General features: G+C 40.9%; 1 protein-coding gene across 1 annotated transcript in view; it reads right to left on the bottom strand.

Moving 5' to 3' along the window:
- Positions 1 to 123: 123 nt before the first annotated feature.
- LOC124717224 overlaps positions 124 to 23,365 on the bottom strand; it is a 112,438-nt gene continuing 89,196 nt past the window's right edge. The window contains exons 5-6 of the mRNA XM_047244015.1: positions 20,245 to 20,416; positions 124 to 221 (exon numbers count right to left, since the gene is read on the bottom strand). Of these exons, the coding sequence (XP_047099971.1) occupies positions 178 to 221; positions 20,245 to 20,416 (216 nt within the window). The 3' untranslated portion in view covers positions 124 to 177. The remainder of the gene's footprint in view (positions 222 to 20,244; positions 20,417 to 23,365) is intronic.

Raw genomic sequence — 23,365 nt, 5'->3', positions numbered from 1 at the left:
TCGAGTCTCATTTTTCAGGTGCGGCTCAGATTCGAGTAAATACGGTAAGTATGATAATCTAAGAATGACAATGGGAAACAAAGATTTGGGATTTTTCAAAAAAAAAAATATTTTATTGATATTATTATTGACTACTATTCCAGTCAAGTCATCCAATTCAGCATAAGAACGCCTTTTTTATTTTTCTATTAACCATCTTCTTAAGCTCCCACTCTCTCCACCTGAACAAGAACAAGAATTAGGCACCATTCAACACACTGCCAAGGCAAACAACTATCCCCCATCCCGCCCACATTACACAGATAAAATTTACAAAAAGACTGTAGGAAAATACCAAAGTGTAAAAGAGCCTGAAAGTAACAATAAAATGAAAGATACATATGCAAATACATTTTTTTGGCATAATAAGGCACATTTATCACAAAAATAGGATTGGTTTTTAAAAAACAAAACATAAAGGCTTCTTTCTCAACTACAAACAATCTTGGCCATATTTCGTCTAAAGGGGTCAATAAAAGTAATGTGCGGCATGTATCAGGTGTGTACAGAATGGAATGTCTAGACTGTGAGTATGTTACATGGGACAGACACGTAAAAGATTTGAAGTCAGGTTTGGTACGCACATAGCTTTGGATAGACAGGATGTAATTGAGAGATCCAACTTTGGTGAGCACATGGTTGAGAGTGGATGCACCCTTCCATCTTTGAGGTTGGGTGTCAAGTTATTGCAAAAGGCTGAGAAGGGTAGATTCATGGACCACTTCGAGATGGAAATATACAGTCATCTGAGGTCATCTGGCATTCACAGATGTTGGTGAAGAGCAGCTGGTTTTGGGAGATCTTCAGTGGTCTCCTGCTCCACAGCAGGAGACATCACAACCCAGGAGGGAACTAATATGAAATCTTGGCATACCTTTAATATGATGACACTATGCATGATAGTAAGTGAAAATATAACTTATTACTATCAGTGGATCAATTTGTCTTCCGTTTTGCTGGTACCATCCGGTGCTGCATTGGCAACAGGTGATGTGAAATCGCATAAGAGGTACACAACCATTTTTAAATAATATGAATGTTTCCAGAATGAGATTTTCACTGTACAGCAGAGTGTCAGAACAAGACTCAAACTTGGACCTTTGCCTTTTGCGGGCAAGTGCTCTACCAACTGAGCAACCCAAGCATGACTCACGCACTGTTGCCACAACTTCAATTCTGCCAGTGCCTCGTCTCCTACCTTCCCAACTTCACAGAAGCGATAGGTCATGAGTCATGCTTGGGTAGCTCAGTTGATAGAGCACCTGCCTGCGAAAGGCAAAGGTCCAAGTTTGAGTCTCGGTCCGACACACAGTGTTAATCTGCAAGGAAGTTTCAATTTGAATGTTGTATCAATGCTATTATTGACTCTACAAAAAATACATGAACATCACAGGTTGCATGGTGACTACTTTCTTTAATTATGAGTATTCATGTACACATCATTATCAACAACCACCATCACCATCCAAACCTTGATTAACTTGATCTTGATGATGATACTATGATGTTGACAGATCTCCATAAAATCAATCTGTATGAACTTTTTACATTTCTTTTCTATTAATTATTTAGTGGATCACTTAACCACTATGATACGAGTGACTAAACTACATTTCAGCTTTTAATGATTTTCAAATTAGTAATTACCTATATTTTACTATTGTAACACGAACTTCCAAAAAAAATTATTTTTTGTAAATTGTGGTGTAATAATTATATATAGGGCCATTGCATGAGCCGATTTATGATCATTTGCATAAGATTTGGTGGACTGCTTCACCACTAATATGAGAACAAACACATCATAAGTCAGTATTCCTTGTAGTATTTTAAAGATGATATGCAACTATACTCGCTGATTTCATTTAATAAAACAAATGGTTTAAAAGTACAACATCATAAAGAAACAACATTAATCAGTTCGTAATATACAAGGCATTACTTATACTACACGCCACAAACTGAGGCTCATGTACATGCAAACAGCAACCACAGTTCCCAGAACTTCAGCTTTTTTAAGATCTATCAAAGATAATCTGGGCTTCAACATGTCACAAATGCACCCAATCCGCTGCCAATGTGGGTTACTGTACACTGGTGAGGCTGCAAATAAATATTACACAGAACTCCACAGTCCTACCAATTCAGCTGTCACAGAGCACTTCAAGGACTGGTCATGCTATGGACTTTCATAGAAAACTCTGACAATCCTCTTCTTTCTGCAACACTGTGTTTAAATATGTGGTAACAATCCAACTTCAGCAGAGCCTGACTGACAATGACATTGGATTTCATCTAAGTAAGACACGGGATCTTATGTTCGGCATACTGAGGACAAAGTGCAAAGCAAGGTGTGACTTGAGTAATGGTGCGGCATTTGTTAAGACTCCACAGCATGGCTCCATTCTCCCACACCACATATGCACTCCACAAGTTACTGTACATTGTGTGGCAGAGATTGTACCTGTGTGACTGATTTTCTGTGTTACTACATTCACACATAATCATAGTCTTCTTCAAATACAGGTTCTATAAATTTACCCAACTGGGATCTACAAGAACTACACGGTCTTTTTTCAAAAGATTTCTAACCAAGTTGCCTTAGTATTTCTATAACACATGTGTATGGGCTGTACTGAACTGTTACAATCCTTGCAGGATGTCTCTGAGATCGATCAGTGTCTACCGTCACGCTCGCTTGGTAAGAACTCCAAACACTGGAACAATACTCCAGAATTGGTCGCACTAGCATCCTGTGTGCAATTTCCTTTACAGGTGCACTGCACCTTCCCAGAGCACTTGCAACAAATCTAACTTTTGCATTTACCTTCCACAACAATGACTGTGTATGAGTGTTCCATTTCATATCAGTTCTCTGCATTACCCTTTCATACATGCAATATGATGCGTACAAGATGTTCACAGTAACATTATAATTAGGCACTACGAGACTCTTTCTCCTTATTATAGGTGTTACCAAGCATTTATCTACATTTGAAGACAGCTGCTACTGCTTATACCATGTGGAAATTTTGGCCAAGTTTTTCTGCATTACCTAACAATTGTCCAACAAAAGGTTCTTTTCCTGCATACAACAGTATCGTTTGCAGTGTTGCTGATACTATTTAGCAATCATTTGTCTATACTGAGAACATTAAGGGACCTACAACATTCCATGAAGCACAACCAATGTTACATTAGTTTCTGTTGAATACTCTCCATCCAGTTTAACGTACTGGGTTCTCCTATTCCTGTATTCACTGAAACTCTCATATGTTTGTGAAGATACTCTGTACGATCATTTCTTGAAAAGTTATCATGTATGAATAAAGCTAACTTCGCACAAGTGAGTTTCCCTGAATCAGCACTGACTTTTTGTGAAAAGTATGTTGTCCTCGAGGAACATCATAATATTTGAGATTGAAATGTGCTCTAGGATCCTATAGTAGATGAACATCAGCTATGTGGTGTTTAAATCTGTGTAACTGATATTTTACCCTTTTCGCAAAGAGAAGTGACCTTCACAGTTTTCCAGTCACGTGGGAATATTTGCTGTGCTAGTGACTCTTGATAATTTTATGGGCTAGTAAAAGAGTTAATTCCACAGTGTATTCAATGTAAAATCTAACTGGAATTCTGTAAAGGTCTGGTGCCTTGTTTGTTTCAAGCAGTTTTAACTGTGTTTCAATACTGGAGGTGGTAATTTGTGCTCATTTGTAAGTCTGAGCAGCAATTAAACATGGGTATGGTAGTAGTCTCCTGTGTAAATACATTTTTAAATGTAGATTAATAATTCTGCCATTTATCTGCGGTCTTCAGTTTCAAAGCCAGACAGATGCACAAGAGACTCTACAGAAGGTGCGCAGTTTAGCCTTCTGAACTACAGAAATATGGAATCTGCTTGAGATCACCTATAGATAGCATTCATCACTTTGTTTGCATAAAAAGCCAGTTGTATTTTACACGAATGATACTTTCTGAATCTGTGCTACACTTTAACAGGATGTTTTCTTCAATGTGTTGTATAATATTGGAACATAGAGTATAGATTCCAAAATCCTACTACAAATCATTGTCACTGGTGTGCATCAATAATTTGGCTTAGCTCTATAAATAAAAAGTTTACTGCATCAGTCATATATTTATATTTCTGCTGCGCATTTCAATGTTTCATACCATCATCTTCAGGCAGAGAATTGTGTCACTCTCTTAATTTCGAATCTCTTTTACTGCTTCACCTAGCGTACAATCAATATTTCATTCATAAAGGATGGGATCGTGAGGGCTGCAGCTGTTGACAATATAAATAAAACGAAAAATATTGGGAATTACAAGAGAATGACACAAATCTCCACTTGGAGATAATGGTGTGAATCATCAAAACACACAGTGGAACAATAAATTAGTGACAGACAAAGTTAAGAATTTTCCCATCCTTTATGGATGAAATGTTCATTGGTTTAGACTGCAAGCATTTCGAGTTTGTCAGATTTTAGATGCACATTATCAGTTTATCCTTTAAGTACATTGTCAGTAAATGTCTATCAGTTCAACCACAGAAATACAGGGAGTAAACGGTATAAGGCGCCAAAATTATACAGATGGTACATCTCGGTGTGCTTGACAAAAAACTCTAATGAGATTTTCTTGTATCATGTACTTTATTTTTGTATTATTAAAACCTAATGTTCATAGGATAGATAGTATACGCATTTCTGTTTATGTAATCAACCGACAGTACACGGCGTACCGAGCTTATTGCCTACAATGACAGGGTGACCAGAGAAAGGCAACGAGCCGACCAGAGGATTGAAATCATTAGACGTGTACAATGACGTGATGTGATAATCAGGTGGTACCGAAGAAAAAAGGAATGTAAACGGTTTTTGGGTTGTCAAGAATGTGTAATTCGCTTTACATGAATTGAATACAACCAGTCTGTTTCTCAACAAGTCAATAACGAAGGTCGTAGTAGTAATGACAAGCTAATATCAAACACAATGTATTTCCATTAATACACATTCAATCAATCACCAAGTAGATAGTTGTGCATTAATTACAATCAACTGTTTCACCTTTTTATGGCAATGCCATAACGGATACTAAATTCACATTATTTTCCTTCGGTACAACAACATCGTTACGAAAAGAAAACCCATTACTTCGTTTCCTCTTACACCAATACTACAATAAATGTTTGAAATGACCACCATTTGCTTCTACACATGCTTCATTATGGCGAACCCAGTTTCGTTGCACTCGATCACACACATGCACCTTGGCCTTTATGGTATTGGCAGCATCTAAAATCTTCTGCGTCAATTCGTCCACATCATTTACAGGCTCAGCATAGTTCCTTCATATGGCCCCAAAAGTAAAAATCCAGTGGATTTAAATCAGGGCTGCGTGCTGGCCATCGACGTGGAGCCGAATGCCCAATCCATCGTCCTGGAAATCGACTATCCAAAAATCTGCGTACTCTGTGACCAATCTGGGGTGGAGCACCATTGTGGAGGAACCACATGTTATGACGTATGCCTAACGGAATGTCTTCTAACAGCGTTGGTAACAATGTTTCCTCTAGAAACGTTCAGTAATAGTTACCAGTCAAATGTGCAGGTAAAACATCGGGCCCAATAATGTAACTATCAAGCATACTCGCCCACACATTTACGGAAAATCGTCGCTGAAAATGTGTTGCCACTATGTGGCAAGGATTGTGTACACTCCACGTGTGCATGGTATGGAAATTAGTTATTCCATCGCGAGTGAAACACGCTTCATCTGTGACGAGTATTTTGTTGACAAAATCATGCTGCGCACTGTGTAACAAAAACCACTCTGAGAATTCACGTCGTGGAGGGAAATCTTGTTCTTCCAATGCTTGTATGTGTCGAATGTGGTAAGGCCGCAGACGCTCCTCTTGCACAGTGCGATGAATGACAGTGTGCGATATACCCACGTGGCGGGCGATGCTTCTAGTACTCCGAGAAGGATCCTCCTGGATGCAGTCCAGAATTCTTTCCTCAGCTTCCAATGCACGATCGGCGCGTTGTGGGCCTCTGCCTTATGCGCGGGGCAGTAAAGAGCCAGTATCTCTCAATCTAAGGAAATTAAATACGTACTCATCAGTTGTATTCTGTCATGATGTAACAAAAACGGAAAGCATATCAGAACAGAAGATAAGTTTCGCATAAGGACGAAAATTTACAAAGGTGCAGATAACTATTGTACTTTATTAAAATGTAAATGGTTAATAATCGCATACAAGTAGAGAATTACAATGACACAAACCTTTGGTGCACAGCACCAAATGTCTTTCGTGCAGGAAGTCGTCGCTGTGGGAAGCATTCTCGATAAATTCGTACACCTGCACTCGCAACACCTTTTGCCTCGTCATAAATTAAATGCATATCGCATAGTTCAGCTATAGAAAATCTCCTTTCCATCCTAACAGTTAACAGAGTTGCAATAGCATCTGCACAGGTTACTCGCCTACTGTCGTCGCTCGGTGCATTACAATGACGCAGCCACTCAGGCCGCAGCTGCCTGTGTGTTTACGATTTACGCTCACGATGTCAATACGCGCAGCGGGCAATAACAGGAACCGATTGCTTACGTACGTGCACGGCCAAGTATCTACTTTTCCAAAACCATTATCCTGAGATGAACTGTTTTTTTCTGGGACAACTGTAGGAAATACGCAAACATGTTACTAGACTTTTTTGTTAAGCACTGCGAGATGTGCCATCTGTATAATTTTGGCGCCTTATACCGTTTACACCCTGTATATTACCCTAGATTTGTTGATAACTTTTTACCTTTGGTGGCCTTTGTTCCTGTAATAACATCAGGGTCGCTAATCCCTCTCCCACTCATTACAGTCTTGGTTCTTCCACATGTGGATTGTCAGGTTAGTTGTTAGAAGCAGCAGTCAAAGTATTCAGCATAACTTTCCAAGACTGGTTTTCCTTTCAGTTGATAATATATGTGTAGTTTCTCACCTGATATTGGGCAGGTTAGGGTCACCACCTACAACTAATCTATGCACAGCATATTTCCAAGTGCTCAAGTATAAACTATCTTCGAATGACTCTACAACCAAAAGTGTCTGGATCTTTTTGGACAGTAGCAATATCTGATTATTAATGTAAGTCCACCAAGCAAGGTTACTCTTGTCCATATTAGTCTGCACCCAGATTCATTTTCAATCTTGCTAGACCTAATGTTTTTGCTTGTCACTATAAACATTCCTCCTTCTGGAGAGTGTAATCTAACCACCATGATGCTCCCCCTTGGGATAATAAAGAAAATGACAATGTACCACTGTGGACCAGTCTATCACTCTTCAGCGCACACACACACGCACACACACACACACACACACACACACACACACACACACACACACACACAAAAGGTTTAACTTATGCTAGCCTTCAGAGCCAGTGGCTCCTTCTTGCGGCAGAAGTGTTGTAGAGGAAGGAAAAGGGGTGAAGGAAAAGGACTGGCGAGGTTCAGAAAAAGATGAGAGCCAGTTGCTCCTTCTTGTGGAAGAAGTGTTGAAGAGGAAGGAAGAGGGATGAAGCAAAAGGACTGGAGAGGTTCAGAAAAAGATGTAGATTTTGGAAAAGTCCCCCAGACCTGCATGTCATGGGAGGTTTACAGGATGGGATTAAAAAGAAAGACTCATTGTTCGGGACTGCACTGGATGAGATTTGAAAATCTGAGAGCTTAAAAGTGGAAGCCATGGTAATATGTGCGACAGAGATTACTACTAAAACAGCGTGTATACACGGACAAGGAAAAAAAAATCCCGGATTTACCGGTTAAAAATACACTTTCTCCAGGGTGAAAATACACTTTTTCTGTGTTAAGAGTGACATTATGCTTTCCTTTGGAACTGTAAATCCTTTGAATGGCTATGGTTTTATACACCAGCTTAGAATTTCCTGGCACTTTGGAAAACAAAACTCAGAAAAAAAACAATTTCAGAAAGATCTTTGATGTGCAGCAGCAAGTAAGCTGCATATTTTCGTATTACGAAAGTATCAATGCTTATTTCACCAAACCCTGCCTGTTACTTTCCAAGGCCTTGAAATTCAGATTGCAATGTGCTTTTGTAAGCCAGTCATAGCTCCTGTCACGTGATCTCGCCAGCCGATGACAGCGGATATTCAGAGTATAGGGCACGTGATGGGGAATATAGGACACGTGATGTAATCAGCAATAGCAACATCACTGTTAAGTAGCTCGAACACATAAACAGGAAAGTTAATGGTTTAAATTAATATACATAGTGTTGCTGCAAGAAAACCAAAGCTTTCACATGTAATATTGTTCTAGAAGAACTTTGGGGGCATAGAACCACTGGCTCTTCCTCCCATAAATATCACTGCCCTGCCGCAGAAAGATTAGTTCTTCTCTGGAATACGAGCTCTATGCCACATGCACTGTGTACATGCTGTGAGAATAAAAGTATTCATAATAAACGACGGGAGTGCGAGTGTCATTTATCCTCATAATTACCACGCCCAATCTCCACTGCCTGTTGTTGTTGAGGTCTTCAGTCCTGAGACTGGTTTGATGCAGCTCTCCATGCTACTCTATCCTGTGGAAGCTTCTTCGTCTCCCAGTACCCACTGCAACCTACATCCTTCTGAATCTGCTTAGTGTATTCATCTCTTGGTCTCCCTCTACAATTTTTACCCTCCACGCTGCCTTCCAATACTAAATTTGTGATCCCTTGATGCCTTGCAACATGTCCTACCAACCGATCCCATGAACCTTGGGCCTTGCTGTTGGTGGGGAGGCTTGGGTGCCTCAGCGATACAGATAGCCATACCGTAGGTGCAACCACAACGGAGGGGTATCTGTTGGAGGCCAAAGGTGTCGTTCCTGAAGAGGGGCAGCAGCCTTTTCAGTAGCTTCAGGGGCAACAGTCTGGATGATTGACTGATCTGGCCTTGTAACACTAACCAAAACGGCCTTGCTGTGCTGGTACTGTGAACGGATGAAAGCAAGGGGAAACTACAGCCGAAATTTTTCCCAAGGGTATGCAGCTTTACTGTATGATTAAATGACGATGGCGTCTTCTTGGGTAAGATATTACGGACGCAAAATAGTCCCCCATTCGGATGTCCGGGTGGCAACTACTCAAGAGGACGTCGTTATCAGGAGAAAGAAAACTGGCATTCTACGGATCGGAGTGTGGAATCCAGAATGAGATTTTCACTCTGCAGCGGAGTGTGCGCTGATATGAAACTTCCTGGAAGATTAAAACTGTGTGCCCGACCGAGACTCGAACTCGGGACCTTTGCCTTTCGCGGGCAAGTGCTCTACCATCTGAGCTACCGAAACAAAGGTCCCGAGTTCGAGTCTCGGTCGGGAGCGTGGAATGTCAGATCCCTTAATCGGGCAGGTAGGTTAGAAAATTTAAAAAGGGAAATGGATAGGTTAAAGTTAGATGCAGTGGGAATTAGTGAAGTTCGGTGGCAGGAGGAACAAGACTTTTGGTCAGGTGAATACAGGGTTATAAATACAAAATCAAATAGGGGTAAGGCAGGAGTAGGTTAAATAATGAATACAAAAATAGGAGTGTGGGTAAGCTACTACAAACAGCAGAGTGAACGCATTATTGCGGCCAAGATAGACACAAAGCTCACGCCTGCTACAGTAGTACAAGTTTATATGCCAACTAGCTCTGCAGATGATGAAGAAATTGATGAAATGTATGATGACACAGAAGAAATTATTCAGATAGTGAAGGGAGACGAAAATTAAATAGTCATGGATGACTGGAATTCGATAGTGGGAGAAGGGAGGGAAGGAAACGTAGTAGGTGAATATGGATTGGGGCTAAGAAATGAAAGAGGAAGTCGTCTGGTAGAATTTTGCACAGAGTATAACTTAATCATAGCTAACACTTGGTTCAAGAATCATGAAAGAAGGTTGTATACATGGAAGAAGCCTGGAGATACTATAAGGTATCAGATAGATTATATAATGGTAAGACAGAGATTTAGGAACCAGGTTTTAAACTGTAAGACATTTCCAGCGGCAGATGCGGACTCTGACTACAATCTATTGGTTATGAACTGTACATTAAAAATTGAAGAAACTGCAAAAAGGTGGTAATTTAAGGAGATGGGACCTGGATAAACTGACTAAACCAGAGGTTATACAGATCTTCAGGGAGAGCATAAGGGAACAACTGACAGGAATGGAGGAAAGAAATACAGCAGAAGAAGAATGGATAGCTTTGAGAGATGAAGTAGTGAAGGCAGCAGAGGATCAAGTAGGTAAAAAGATGAGAGCTAGTAGAAATCCTTGGGTAACACAAGAAATATTGAATTTAAATGATGCAAGGACATAATATAAAAATGCGGTAAATGTAGCAGGCAAAAAGCAATACAAATGTCTCAAAAATAAGATTGACAGGAGGTGCAAAATGACTAAGCAGGGACGGCTAGAGGACAAATGTAAGGATTTAGAGTCTTATCACACTAGCGGTAAGATAGATACTGCCTATAGGAAAATTAAAGAGATCTTTGGAGAAAAGAGAACCACTTGTATGAATATCAAGAGCTCACATGGAAACCCAGCACTAAGCAAAGAAGGGAAAGCAGAAAGGTGGAAGGAGTATATGAAGAGTCTATACAAGGGCGATGTACTTGAGGACAATATTACAGAAACAGAAGAGAATGTAGATGAAGATGAAACGGGAAATGTGATACTGCGTGAAGAGTTCGACAGAGCACTGAAAGATCTGAGTCGAAACAAGGCCCCGGGAGTAGACAACATGCCATGAGAACTACTGACAGCCTTGGGAGAGCCAGTCCTGACAAAACTCTACCATCTGGTGAGCAAGATATATGAGACAGGCGAAATACCCTCAGACTTCAAGAAGAATATAATAATTCCAATCCAAAAGAGGGCAGGTGGTGATAGATGTGAAAATTACCAAACTATCAGTTCAATAAGTCACAGCTGCAAAATACTAACGCGAATTCTTTACAGACGAATGGAAAAACTGGTAGAAGCCGACCTCGGGGAAGATCAGTTTGGATTCCGTAGAAATAATGGAACACGTGAGGCAATACTGCGCCTACGACTTATCTTAGAGGATAGATCAAGGAAAGGCAAACCTACGTTACTAGCATTTGTAGACTCAGAGAAAGCATTTTACAATGTTGACTGGAATACTCTTTTTCAAATTCTGAAGGTGGCAGAGGTAAAATACAGGGAGCAAAAGGCTATTTACAATTTGTACAGAAACCAGATGGCAGTTATACGAAGAGTTGAGGGGCATGAAAGGGAAGCCGTGGTTGGGAAGTGAGTGAGACAGGGTTGTAGCCTCTCCCTGATGTTATTCAATCTGAATATTGAGCAAGCAGTAAAGGAAATAAAAACTTTGTGGTTCGCCAATGACATTGTAATTCTGTCAGAGACAGCAAAGGACTTGGAAGAGCAGTTGAACGAAATGGACAGCGTCTTGAAAGGAGCATATAAGATGAACATCAACAAAAGCAAAACGAGGATAATGGAAGGTAGTCGAATTAAGTCAGGTGATGCTGAGGGAATTAGATTAGGAAATGAGACTCTTAAAGTAGTAAAGGAGTTTTGCTATTTGGGGAGCAAAGTAACTGACAATGGTCGAAGTAGAGTGGATATAAAATGTAGACTGGCAATGGCAGGGAAAGTGTTTCTGAAGAAGAGAAATTTTTTAACATCGAGTACAGATTTAAGTGACAGGAAGTCGTTTCTGAAAGTATTTGTATGGAGTGTGGCCATGTATGGAAGTGAAACATGGACGATAAATAGTTTGGACAAGAAGAAAATGTGGTGCTACAGAAGAATGCTGAAGATTAGATGGGTAGATCACATAACTAATGAGGAGGTATTGAATAGAATTGGGGAGAAGAGGAGTTTGTGGCCAACTTGGCAAGAAGAAGGGACCAGTTGGTAGGGCATATTCTGAGGCATCAAGGGATCACAAATTTAGCATTGGAGGGCAGTGTGGAGGGTAAAAATAGTAGAGGGACACCAAGAGATGAATACACTAAGCAGATTCAGAAGGATGTAGTTTGCAGTAGGTACTGGGAGATAAAGAAGCTTGCACAGGATAGAGTAGCATGGAGAGCTGCATCAAACCAGTCTCAGGACTGAAGACCACAACAACAACAACAACAACAATAACAACACTGTAAGATACATCACAGAAATGTGCCAGTAAAATTTTTAATAATTACATAAGTGACTGACCTTCTGGGCTCAAAATTCTTCTAAATGGCTCGTCCCCAAAGAGCGGATTTTTAAATGAGAGTCAAACACTCTGCGATTTAAGCAGTTCATCGTACATTCTCGCACATAGTTCATCTTGCATAAAAGGATGGTTGGTTGATTTGAGAGTGGGGACCAAACAGTGAGGTCATAGGTCCCATGCATAAAAGGACATTTACTTTGAAAGTAATGCTTTTCAAACCACTATTCACAAGATTTTCCCACGCCCTGTTATAAATACGTTTGTTTCAGCAGTTGCCAGAGAGTGCCAGATAACAGGTGTCACCACGCTTGCACAGCTACGACGATGTAGGAAGCCCGTATGTCCGCACGTGTAAAACATTAAAAGATCTTACATTTTGTCATAAAAGAAGCAACACATCAGAGGATACTCAAAGAGCATTGGAATTTCGTGAATCATACTAAAATGGGTAATTTGGCTTAAAGTGCACATTCACATGTCCAGATTCCCAATAAAGTAGACCTCAATCTGATATTAAGCTTTTCAGTGTGGTTTTTTGAGATCTGAATTTTCTTGGAGTACCAGTACTTTATTATCTCATGTTTGGTTCTTTATTATGGGTTAATGCCATATGTGCTAGAAGGTAAAAACGTGCACTTGAAGTGCAGCGAACAGTTGAAAGTAGCCAATAGTGTGGAATTAAACACTTCGTTTCAAATAAATTGATGGCCTCAGGGGAAAAGATCAATAAAAGCCAAATTTCTTGAACAAACTGTCAAAAATAACATCATTGTTCTGCAAAGTGATTAATGCTTGATTGTCAGAAAGGTGGGAATAAAATAAGATCTGAAACTAATAAACATATTTTAGCATTCCGTTTTAATTCACATGATAGCTCTCAGCCACAGAAATCCAGTTTGTTTTCATTTGATATGAGAGCTGTGAACGAACAGGAAATGGTAAATCACTAAACATAAACACTGGTGAACACTCTCCACTCAAACTCAGACTGCTCTGGGCATCACTCCCCCGCCGCCACCACCTCGTGCGTTTTAGTGCACATCTTCCTGAAAGGTCTGATACATAAAACATATATGTTCGAGGTCTTAAGCGTGCCAAAATGCAGTGCCACACCTCTCCACACAGCATTCTTCTATCGTGCATCGCTGTATTTCGCTCTGTGAAATTCAAATGTGTATATTTTGTAATGGATGCCGTCAAACTATATTCAGGACAAGGGAAATTAAAACGTCCTGTGGTTTCTCGCCTGCTTCCAGTCGGCCGGTCTGACATACTGCCTCTCTTTTAAAAAAAACCTCACAATTAGTACTGGATGGGATTCTTTGTAACCGGGAGAACAAGGACTCTTTATTGCTTATTGCTGTTTTGTCCGACATAAAATTAAATATAGGATACATAAAACGAATAAAGACAAGAGACAAGCAAGACAGTACACTTTTCTTCAATCCTTAGGTCCTAGTATTTTTTTATCTCTAATCTTGTTACAGCTTTACATGCCGTGCTTTCCTTTCTGCGAAAGAATCTAATACTTCATCAAAATTTGTCAAACATTTTGCTACATGAATAATTGAAATGTCGTCCAATATTGAAAAAGACTGGTGTGATTTCTCGATCTGATTACGTGTATTTTTCCACTGTCTGCTAGATGAAACAAAATAGGTCTGTCTAATATTGTAGCAATTGTAACACACACAAAATAAACGAGACTGTTTTGGCACAAATGGCCATTTTTATAGCACGACAGAATAAATTCACAAAGTATCAATATCAAATGCCTATTAGGCCTACTACAAGCAAAAAAGCTTTATGTTGGGAAACAGCTTCACATTTCATTCATACGCTCCAGCTTCTCAAGCATGAGATCGAAAAGTAGTACTATGAAATTTTTGTATAAATTTGGAATCATCATATTCTTCCATAATTTTTGTGATGTCCCCGTTCTTCTTCCTGCTTGTTCTAACAAACAATCTTGTCATAACTATTCCTGCCAGTGTCAAAACTTACTCTCTGGTTAAAGTCACTCATCCTGCCAGAATCACCGGTTTCGTTATCCCACATTTGTTCTCCGGTTAGGCATTATTATGTATTCGTACAACGCGTTTTCTGCACTACTCCCACAATAGAACTTAAGCGCTTGCTAGCCAGAGACTGTTCAAATGGCCCTTACTAGTGTAGCAATCTGGCCAAACATTTTCTGCCAAAATTTTATTTTCTTGAGTACACCGAGGTAATCTTTCTTACCTGTTATTCCAGTCTGTCGTTTATTTCCTCTCTGGTAGTCTGAATCTATGGATTTCGCTAGTAATTATAATAAAGCTGATCATTGGCTAACACAGTCAACCACATAAACAAACAGCAATTGGCATTCACCTGTTAGGGTTTATTCTGCTCAGCTCGTGTAGCCCGGCCCCTTTTGTCTGTAGGAAAGTTTATTTCCACATGTGACCATGATTCTCCTGGCAGACACATCATGTACGCTATGCACACAATCAAAAATAAACTTATGATTCACTCAGAAATCAACTTATAATGTGATCAAAAAGGTTCAACAACCAACAGGGATGTGTTTAAAAATCATATGAATAATCGATAGACCGACATGCCCTGGATGCTAGGCGCTTTGTGAAAGAAGGTTTTTTTCCTCGAGAATATGAATTTGGCTTCCCCTCTGAAATTGCTGCCCATGACAGATACCCCGGTTTGTTTCGTCCTTGCCGAAGGCCAGCTATACACTTCTGCCCACATTAAACCTCCTACCAACAGCAGTGCTTACATTTTGACAGTTGCCATCCTTTCCACATCAAACCTTCCCTCCCATACAGTCTTGGCACTCAAGGCAAACATAACTGTTCAGATGCAGACTCTTTACAGAAATACACCACCATTGTCACCTCAGCCTTCACTGGAAGTAATTACCCAATCAGCCTAGTTCAAAAGCAGATTTCCCGGGCCATCACGTTCAGTTCAGGTTCTGATTATCCCTCCAAAAAACAACTTTGGAGCACACCACTTGTCACTCAGTATTATCCTGGTCCTGAATGTATTAAACACCTACTTTGACAGGGTCATGACTTTTTAAAATCATGCCCTGAAATGAGATCCATTCTGCCTAAGATTTTGCAATATCCTTGTCAGACTCTATGCTCCTTCTGCATCCATCTCCATAACCTATGGCTCCTACCCCTATGACTGTCCCTGATTCAAGACCTGCCATATTCACCCTCCTATCACCAACTGTACCACCCCTATAACTGGCAAAACATATACTATCAAATGGAGAGGCACATGTGAAGTGACACATCATATACCAGCTGTTGTGTGAGCGTTGTTCGGCCTTTTACATCGGCATGACTACCACCAAATTATCAGTTAGAAAGAATGGGCATAGGCAGAGGATGTATACTGGCAACACACAATGTCCTGCTGCAGAGCATGCTCTACAACATGACAGTCATGATCTCAAAGACACCAGTTTCTCAGAGCTCCGCAGGTTGGAACTGGTGCTACAACATGTCCTTGGTTCTCGCCACCCACCTGGTCTTAATTTACGTTAATTTCTTCCGTCTCAGCATTACTTCATAGTGACTACTCCTTTCTTCATACTGTTTTAGTTTTCTACATCTTTCATTTTCTGTCTTGTCTATTTTTGGCTTTCTGTTACATACAATGCACTTAGCTTTTCACTCTTATTAACTTGTTCACAATATTTTAGTAGCAATCTCCATCTTGCATGTTACCGTGTCTTCCAGCTTTCAGCTCTCAGGTTTTCAAATCTCGTCCAGTGCAGTCCCCAACACTTAGTCTTTCTTTCTCATCCTGTCTGATAAGTCACCCCTGACCCAGGGTTCTGGGCGACTTTTCTGAATCTGAACTGAACCCCTTTTTCTAAACCTCTCTAGTCCTTTTCTTTCACCCCTCTTCCTTCCACTTCAACTGTTCTGCCAGAAGAAGGAGCCACTGGCTTCGAAAGCTTGCATAAGTTGAACCTTTTTGTGTGTGTGTGTGTGTGTGTGTGTGTGTGTGTGTGTGTGTGTGTTTTATCCTGCCACAGCTTGGTGAGCAGATTTTTTCATCTATCTGATTTCATTATATTGTCAAAAATTAATTATTTTTGTTGAACATATTTATAGTTACACACATGCACACACATAATGTCTCCATCTTTTTTTATGTTTTTATGAGAGGAATTCCACACTGCTTACAGATTTTAACAAAATTGTTTGTGTGTAATTTTCTATGATATTTATTTCTCTACAATGATGAATGGTCATTATATTGTATTGCTTGCTTGACCACAGTAATACTCAAAGAAGCAGTGCACTGTTTCATGTGAGTACAAATCATTTTGCCTCAGTACCACATTTTAATGACGCTGTACAAGACAAATTACTTCCTTGGAAATAAAGCGATTTCATTAACTACATTTGTTTCTTACATTAGTCATTCGATACAAAGAAAGTAACCTACACTATTAACAAAATTTATTGCTTTTTATGTTTATGTTGTAACTTACTAATAACTAAATATTTACAGCTCGCTCAATCCTAATTACCTCGCCTGGATATTGGAAAGTTCCCTGGTCATGTTAGGTGCAGTAGTGAAGCACTGAATAGTGACGTGTCTGTTAGAGTCCACAAAAGAAGCCTCATAACAGCTGGGAGTGCTGTTGCCTGCTTTCAACTGAACCACAGATGGTTGCATGTAAAAACAATGGTCTATGGAGTTATGAAAACACTGAGGCATTGCCATAAACTTGTTGTTGTTGTGGTCTTCAGTCCTGAGATTGGTTTGATGCAGCTCTCCATGCTACTCTATCCTGTGCAAGCTTCTTCATCTCCCAGTACCTACTGCAATCTACATCCTTCTGGATCTGCTTAGTGTATTCATCTCTTGGTCTCCCTCTACGATTTTTACCCTCCACGCTGCCCTCCAATGCTATATTGGTGATCCCTTGATGCCTCACAACATGTCCTACTAACCGACCCCTTCTGCTAGTCAAGTTGTGCCACAAATTTCTCTTCTCCCCAATCCTATTCAATACCTCCTCATAAGTTATGTGATCCACCCATCTAATCTTCAGCATTCTTCTGTAGCACCACATTTCAAAAGCTTCTATTCTCTTCTTGTCCAAACTATTTATCGTCCACGTTTCACTTCCATACATGGCTGAACTCCATACAAATACTTTCAGAAACGACTTCCTGACACTTAAATCTATACTCAATGTTAACAAATTTCTTTTCTTCAGGAACATTTTCCTTGCCATTGCTAGTCTATATTTTATATCCCCTCTACTTCGACCATTGTCAGTTAGTTTGCTCCCCAAACAGCAAAACTCCTTTACAACTTTAAGTGTCTCATTTCCTAATCTAATTCCCTCAGCAGTATGCACTGGCACGAATCTTCCTGAGAGCTGAACCGAGACGAACTCAGCAGCTTTGCCTTCCGCAGACAAGTGCAAGATTCCAGAAAGTTTTGTATCTGCATGTACTCCACTGCAGAGTGAAAATTTCACTCTGGAAGCAGCCTCAGGCTGTGGCTAAGCCATGACTTCACAATATATTTCTTCCAGGAGTGCTAATCTTGCAAGTTTTGCAGAAGAGCTTTTGTGAAGTATGGATAGTAGGAGATGAGGTACAGCTGGAAGTAAAACCTGTGAGGACGGATCACAAGTCGCACTCGGGTAGCTATCGGTAGTGCACTTCCTCACAAAAGACAAAGTTCCCAAGTTCAAGTCACGGACCGGCACACAGTTTTAATCTGTCAGCAAGTTTCATATACATAACCATCTTAAATGATTGGCTGAGGCACACACATGAAACAGCCACGCCAGGCCGATTGCAACTGTCAGGCATTTATTCACTGGGTCTACTGCAGTTTGCAAGATCGGCACAAGGTTAGTTACTGTAAATAGTTTTCAAATTTCCAAACATATTTCATGAAAATTGTGGTTTTTTAAAAATCTGTATTATGTTTTGGAAACACTTTTTTCTTCACGAAAGTGGTGTGTAGAATGAATATAATACTAGGATCACCAATAATCTGTACAAACACTTCATGGGTAAGCGAGGAGGAGGAGATTAGTGTTTAATACTCCCTTCGACAATGAGGTTACTAGAGACGGAGCACAAGCTCCGATTAGGGAAGGAGTGGGAAGGAACCATCAAAGGAACCATCCTGGCATTTTCCTGAGACAATTTAGGGAAATCACAGAAAACCTAATTCAGGATGGCCAGAGGTGGTTTTGAACCATTGTCCTCCCAAATGCGAGTCCAGCGTGCTAACCACTGCTCCACCCTACTCGGTCATGGGTAAGAAATCACACACGGGTACACATGTATTCAGTAACCACAAGAACATATTAAATGTCATGCATTTGGGCTTGTGGATTTAAATGTTGGTTAACACTAATCTTCACATTAAACAAACTGTACCATCACTAATGTAAAGACAGCTGATAGTGCCCTATAAGCATTAGATAAAAACAGCAGCTGACTAGTCTAAGAGGAAGAGCAGTGGTTTTTTGCCAAGCAGCTTCTTTATAAATAAATTTCCCATAATTATCCATGCGGGTAGATAGGCACTAGTTGTAACTGTTTGTTAGTATACTTTACAGAAGTAGCCTGTAATGACTGCTCTTGTCAACTGACGTATAGCTTGGCTCACTCCACATCCCTGAAGCCTTTCCTTCGAGGTGGGATTATGGAACACTATGCTGAATGAATGCATCTTAAAGATAATGTAGTAGATACTGAATTGAAGAAACTTCTGATAGGCAACTCATTCTGCCCCACTGACGATTATCCTCTTAGAAGCTCATGTTTTACGGTAAAATCACAAGTAATACTCACATTTCTAGCATTCTTTTTCATTGTGGCTTTCTATGTTTCAATGGTCTATGTTTCAATGCCTCCCCTATATGGTGAGCAGAAATCTATTCTTTCAATATCATTGCTAACTTCAAATTGTATTCCAACTGTATTTCACAATCTTAAATCTTTTCATCATACTGCACTCATCTACATCTACATCTACATCTACATCCATACTCCGCAAGCCACCTGACGGTGTGTGGCGGAGGGTACCCTGAGTACCTCTATCAGTTCTCCCTTCTATTCCAGTCTCGTTTTGTTCGTGGAAAGAAGGATTGTCTGTATGCTTCTGTGTGGGCTCTAATCTCTCTGATTTTATCCTCATGGTCTCCTCGTGAGATATACGTAGGAGGGAGCAATATACTGCTTGACTCTTTGGTGAAGGTATGTTCTCAAAACTTAAACAAAAGCCTGTACCGGGCTACTGAGCGTCTCTCCTGCAGAGTCTTCCACTGGAGTTTATCTATCATCTCCGTAACGCTTTCGCGATTACTAAATGATCCTGTAACAAAGCGCGCTGCTCTCTGTTGGATCTTCTCTCTCTCTCTCTTCTATCAACCCTATCTGGTACGGATCCCACACCGCTGAGCAGTATTCAAGCAGTGGGCGAACAAGTGTACTGTAACCTACTTCCTTTGTTTTCGGATTGCATTTCCTTAGGATTCTTCCAATGAATCTCAGTCTGGCATCTGCTTTACCGACGATCAACTTTATATGATCATTCCATTTTAAAACACTCCTAATGCGTACTCCCAGATAATTTATGGAATTAACTGCTTCCAGTTGCTGACCTGCTATTTTGTAGCTAAATGATAAGGGATCTATCTTTCTATGTATTCGCAGCACATTACACTTGTCTACATTGAGATTCAATTGCCAACTAAAATACACGTCTCTGATTTCTTTCCATGTTTCATAGAAACATTTTTGCAGGATCCTCAAAATACAAGTAATGTAATGCAACATAAAATGGAAAGCCATTATTGTAATGCAACAGATGTAGCCTGTAATGACTGCTCTTGCCAACTGATGTATAGCTCAATTCACTCCACAGAATATCTGACTCACCTCTGAACATTGTGCGAACTTCTGGTGCACTCAATGGTCGTTTCTTTCTTGTCTGTGGTAGGATATCAGCCCTCCAGTCTGCCCACTGAGGGTACTGCTCTTCAAGTGACTGAACAGAGCTAGCCTGAGACCTCCTCCACTGCTCCAATTCTTCCCTTAACTGCAGCGCCATCTGCAAAATGCATCACAATGAAACAATTGTTCGTAGGATACAGAAGTGCACAGGCAATCACTTTTCTTTCAGCCATGAATTGTCATGCAAAGCTCTCCCCCTCCCCCACCCCTACAAGTGTTTATGTAATTAAAAACTCACGGTGTATGAGCAACACCTCATTGTTATTATGGTCTCCGGCTTTCAGGAACTGCTGCTTGATCAAGAGGAGTAAAAACAGGCTGTCAAGAGACACAAGTCATGTTATCCAAATGGTGGTTGTACATGTAAAATTATCTAAATAGGTTGTAATCTTACTACTCATGTTGGACTCTTACTTCATCCTGCAACTGGCTGTGAAAAATATATTTGTGCTTGGAATTCCTACGCTCAATTAGCATTTACAGAAAATTCAGACAGGATGACATCATTACTTTCCAGCATAGTTAATAGCTTTTGCACAGCTGTCCATTATATATATATATATATATATATATATATATATATATATATATATATATATATATATAAAAAAAAACAAAGATGAGGTGACTTACCGAACAAAAACGCTGGCAGGTCGATAGACACACAAACAAACACAAACATACACACAAAATTCAAGCTTTCGCAACAAATTGTTGCCTCATCAGGAAAGAGGGAAGGAGAGGGGAAGACGAAAGGAAGTGGGTTTTAAAGGAGAGGGTAAGGAGTCATTCCAATCCCGGGAGCGGAAAGACTTACCTTAGGGGGAAAAAAGGACAGGTATACACTCGCACACACGCACATATCCATCCACACATACAGACACAAGCAGACATATTTAAAGACAAAGAGTTTGGGCAGAGATGTCAGTCGAGGCAGAAGTGTAGAGGCAAAGAAGTTGTTGAAAGACAGGTGAGGTATGAGTGGCGGCAACTTGAAATTAGCGGAGATTGAGGCCTGGCGGATGACGAGAAGAGAGGATGTACTGAAGGGCAAGTTCCCATCTCCGGAGTTCGGATAGGTTGGTGTTGGTGGGAAGTATCCAGATAACCCGGACGGTGTAACACTGTGCCAAGATGTGCTGGCCGTGCACCAAGGCATGTTTAGCCACAGGGTGATCCTCATTACCAACAAACACTGTCTGCCTGTGTCCATTCATGCGAATGGACAGTTTGTTGCTGGTCATTCCCACATAGAATGCGTCACAGTGTAGGCAGGTCAGTTGGTAAATCACGTGGGTGCTTTCACACGTGGCTCTGCCTTTGATCGTGTACACCTTCCGGGTTACAGGACTGGAGTAGGTGGTGGTGGGAGGGTGCATGGGACAGGTTTTGCATCGGGGGCGGTTACAAGGATAGGAGCCAGAGGGTAGGGAAGGTGGTTTGGGGATTTCATAGGGATGAACTAACAGGTTACGAAGGTTAGGTGGACGGCGGAATGACACTCTTGGCAGAGTGGGGAGGATTTCATGAAGGATGGATCTCATTTCAGGGCAGGATTTGAGGAAGTCGTATCCCTGCTGGAGAGCCACATTCAGAGTCTGGTCCAGTCCCGGAAAGTATCCTGTCACAAGTGGGGCACTTTTGTGGTTCTTCTGTGGGGGATTCTGGGTTTGAGGGGACGAGGAAGTGGCTCTGGTTATTTGCTTCTGTACCAGGTCGGGAGGGTAGTTGCGGGATGCGAAAGCTGTTTTCCACGTGATTTACCAACTGACCTGCCTACACTGTGACGCATTCTATGTGGGAATGACCAGCAACAAACTGTCCATTCGCATGAATGGACACAGGCAGACAGTGTTTGTTGGTAATGAGGATCACCCTGTGGCTAAACATGCCTTGGTGCACGGCCAGCACATCTTGGCACAGTGTTACACCGTCCGGGTTATCTGGATACTTCCCACCAACACCAACCTATCCGAACTCCGGAGATGGGAACTTGCCCTTCAGTACATCCTCTCTTCTCGTCATCCGCCAGGCCTCAATCTCCGCTAATTTCAAGTTGCCGCCACTCATACCTCACCTGTCTTTCAACAACTTCTTTGCCTCTACACTTCTGCCTCGACTGACATCTCTGCCCAAACTCTTTGTCTTTAAATATGTCTGCTTGTGTCTGTATGTGTGGATGGATATGTGCGTGTGTGCGAGTGTATACCTGTCCTTTTTTCCCCCTAAGGTAAGTCTTTCCGCTCCCGGGATTGGAATGACTCCTTACCCTCTCCTATAAAACCCACTTCCTTTCGTCTTCCCCTCTCCTTCCCTCTTTCCTGATGAGGCAACAATCTGTTGCGAAAGCTTGAATTTTGTGTGTATGTTTGTGTTTGTTTGTGTGTCTATCGACCTGCCAGCGTTTTTGTTCGGTAAGTCACCTCATCTTTGTTTTTATATATAATTTTTCCCACGTGGAATGTTTCCTTCCATTATATTGATATATATATATATAAAAAGAAAGATGATGAAACTTACCAAACAAAAGCGCTGGCAGGTCGATAGACACACAAACAAACACAAACATACACACAAAATTCTAGCTTTCGCAACCAATGGTTGCCTCGTCAGGAAAGAGGGAAGGAGAAGGAAAGACAAAAGGATATGGGTTTTAAGGGAGAGGGTAAGGAGTCATTCCAATCCCGGGAGCGGAAAGACTTACCTTAGGGGGAAAAAAGGACAGGTATACACTCGCACACACACACATATCCATCCACACATACACAGACACAAGCAGACATTTGTAAAGGCAAAGAGTTTGGGCAGAGATGTCAGTCGGGGCGGATGTACAGAGGCAAAGATGAAGTTGAAAGACAGGTGAGGTATGAGCGGCGGCAAATTGAAATTAGAAATTAGCGGAGATTGAGGCCTGGCGGATAGCGAGAAGAAAGGATATGCTGAAGGGCAAGTTCCCATCTCCGGAGTTCTGACAGGTTGGTGTTAGTGGGAAGTATCCAGATAACCCGGACGGTGTAACACTGTGCCAAGATGTGCTGGCCGTGCA

The sequence above is a fragment of the Schistocerca piceifrons genome, chromosome 9, assembly GCF_021461385.2.
Source record: "Schistocerca piceifrons isolate TAMUIC-IGC-003096 chromosome 9, iqSchPice1.1, whole genome shotgun sequence".
Taxonomy (NCBI): domain Eukaryota; kingdom Metazoa; phylum Arthropoda; class Insecta; order Orthoptera; family Acrididae; genus Schistocerca; species Schistocerca piceifrons.
Note: the sequence above shows the minus strand (reverse complement) of the source record. Positions and strands in the feature narration are given on the sequence as shown.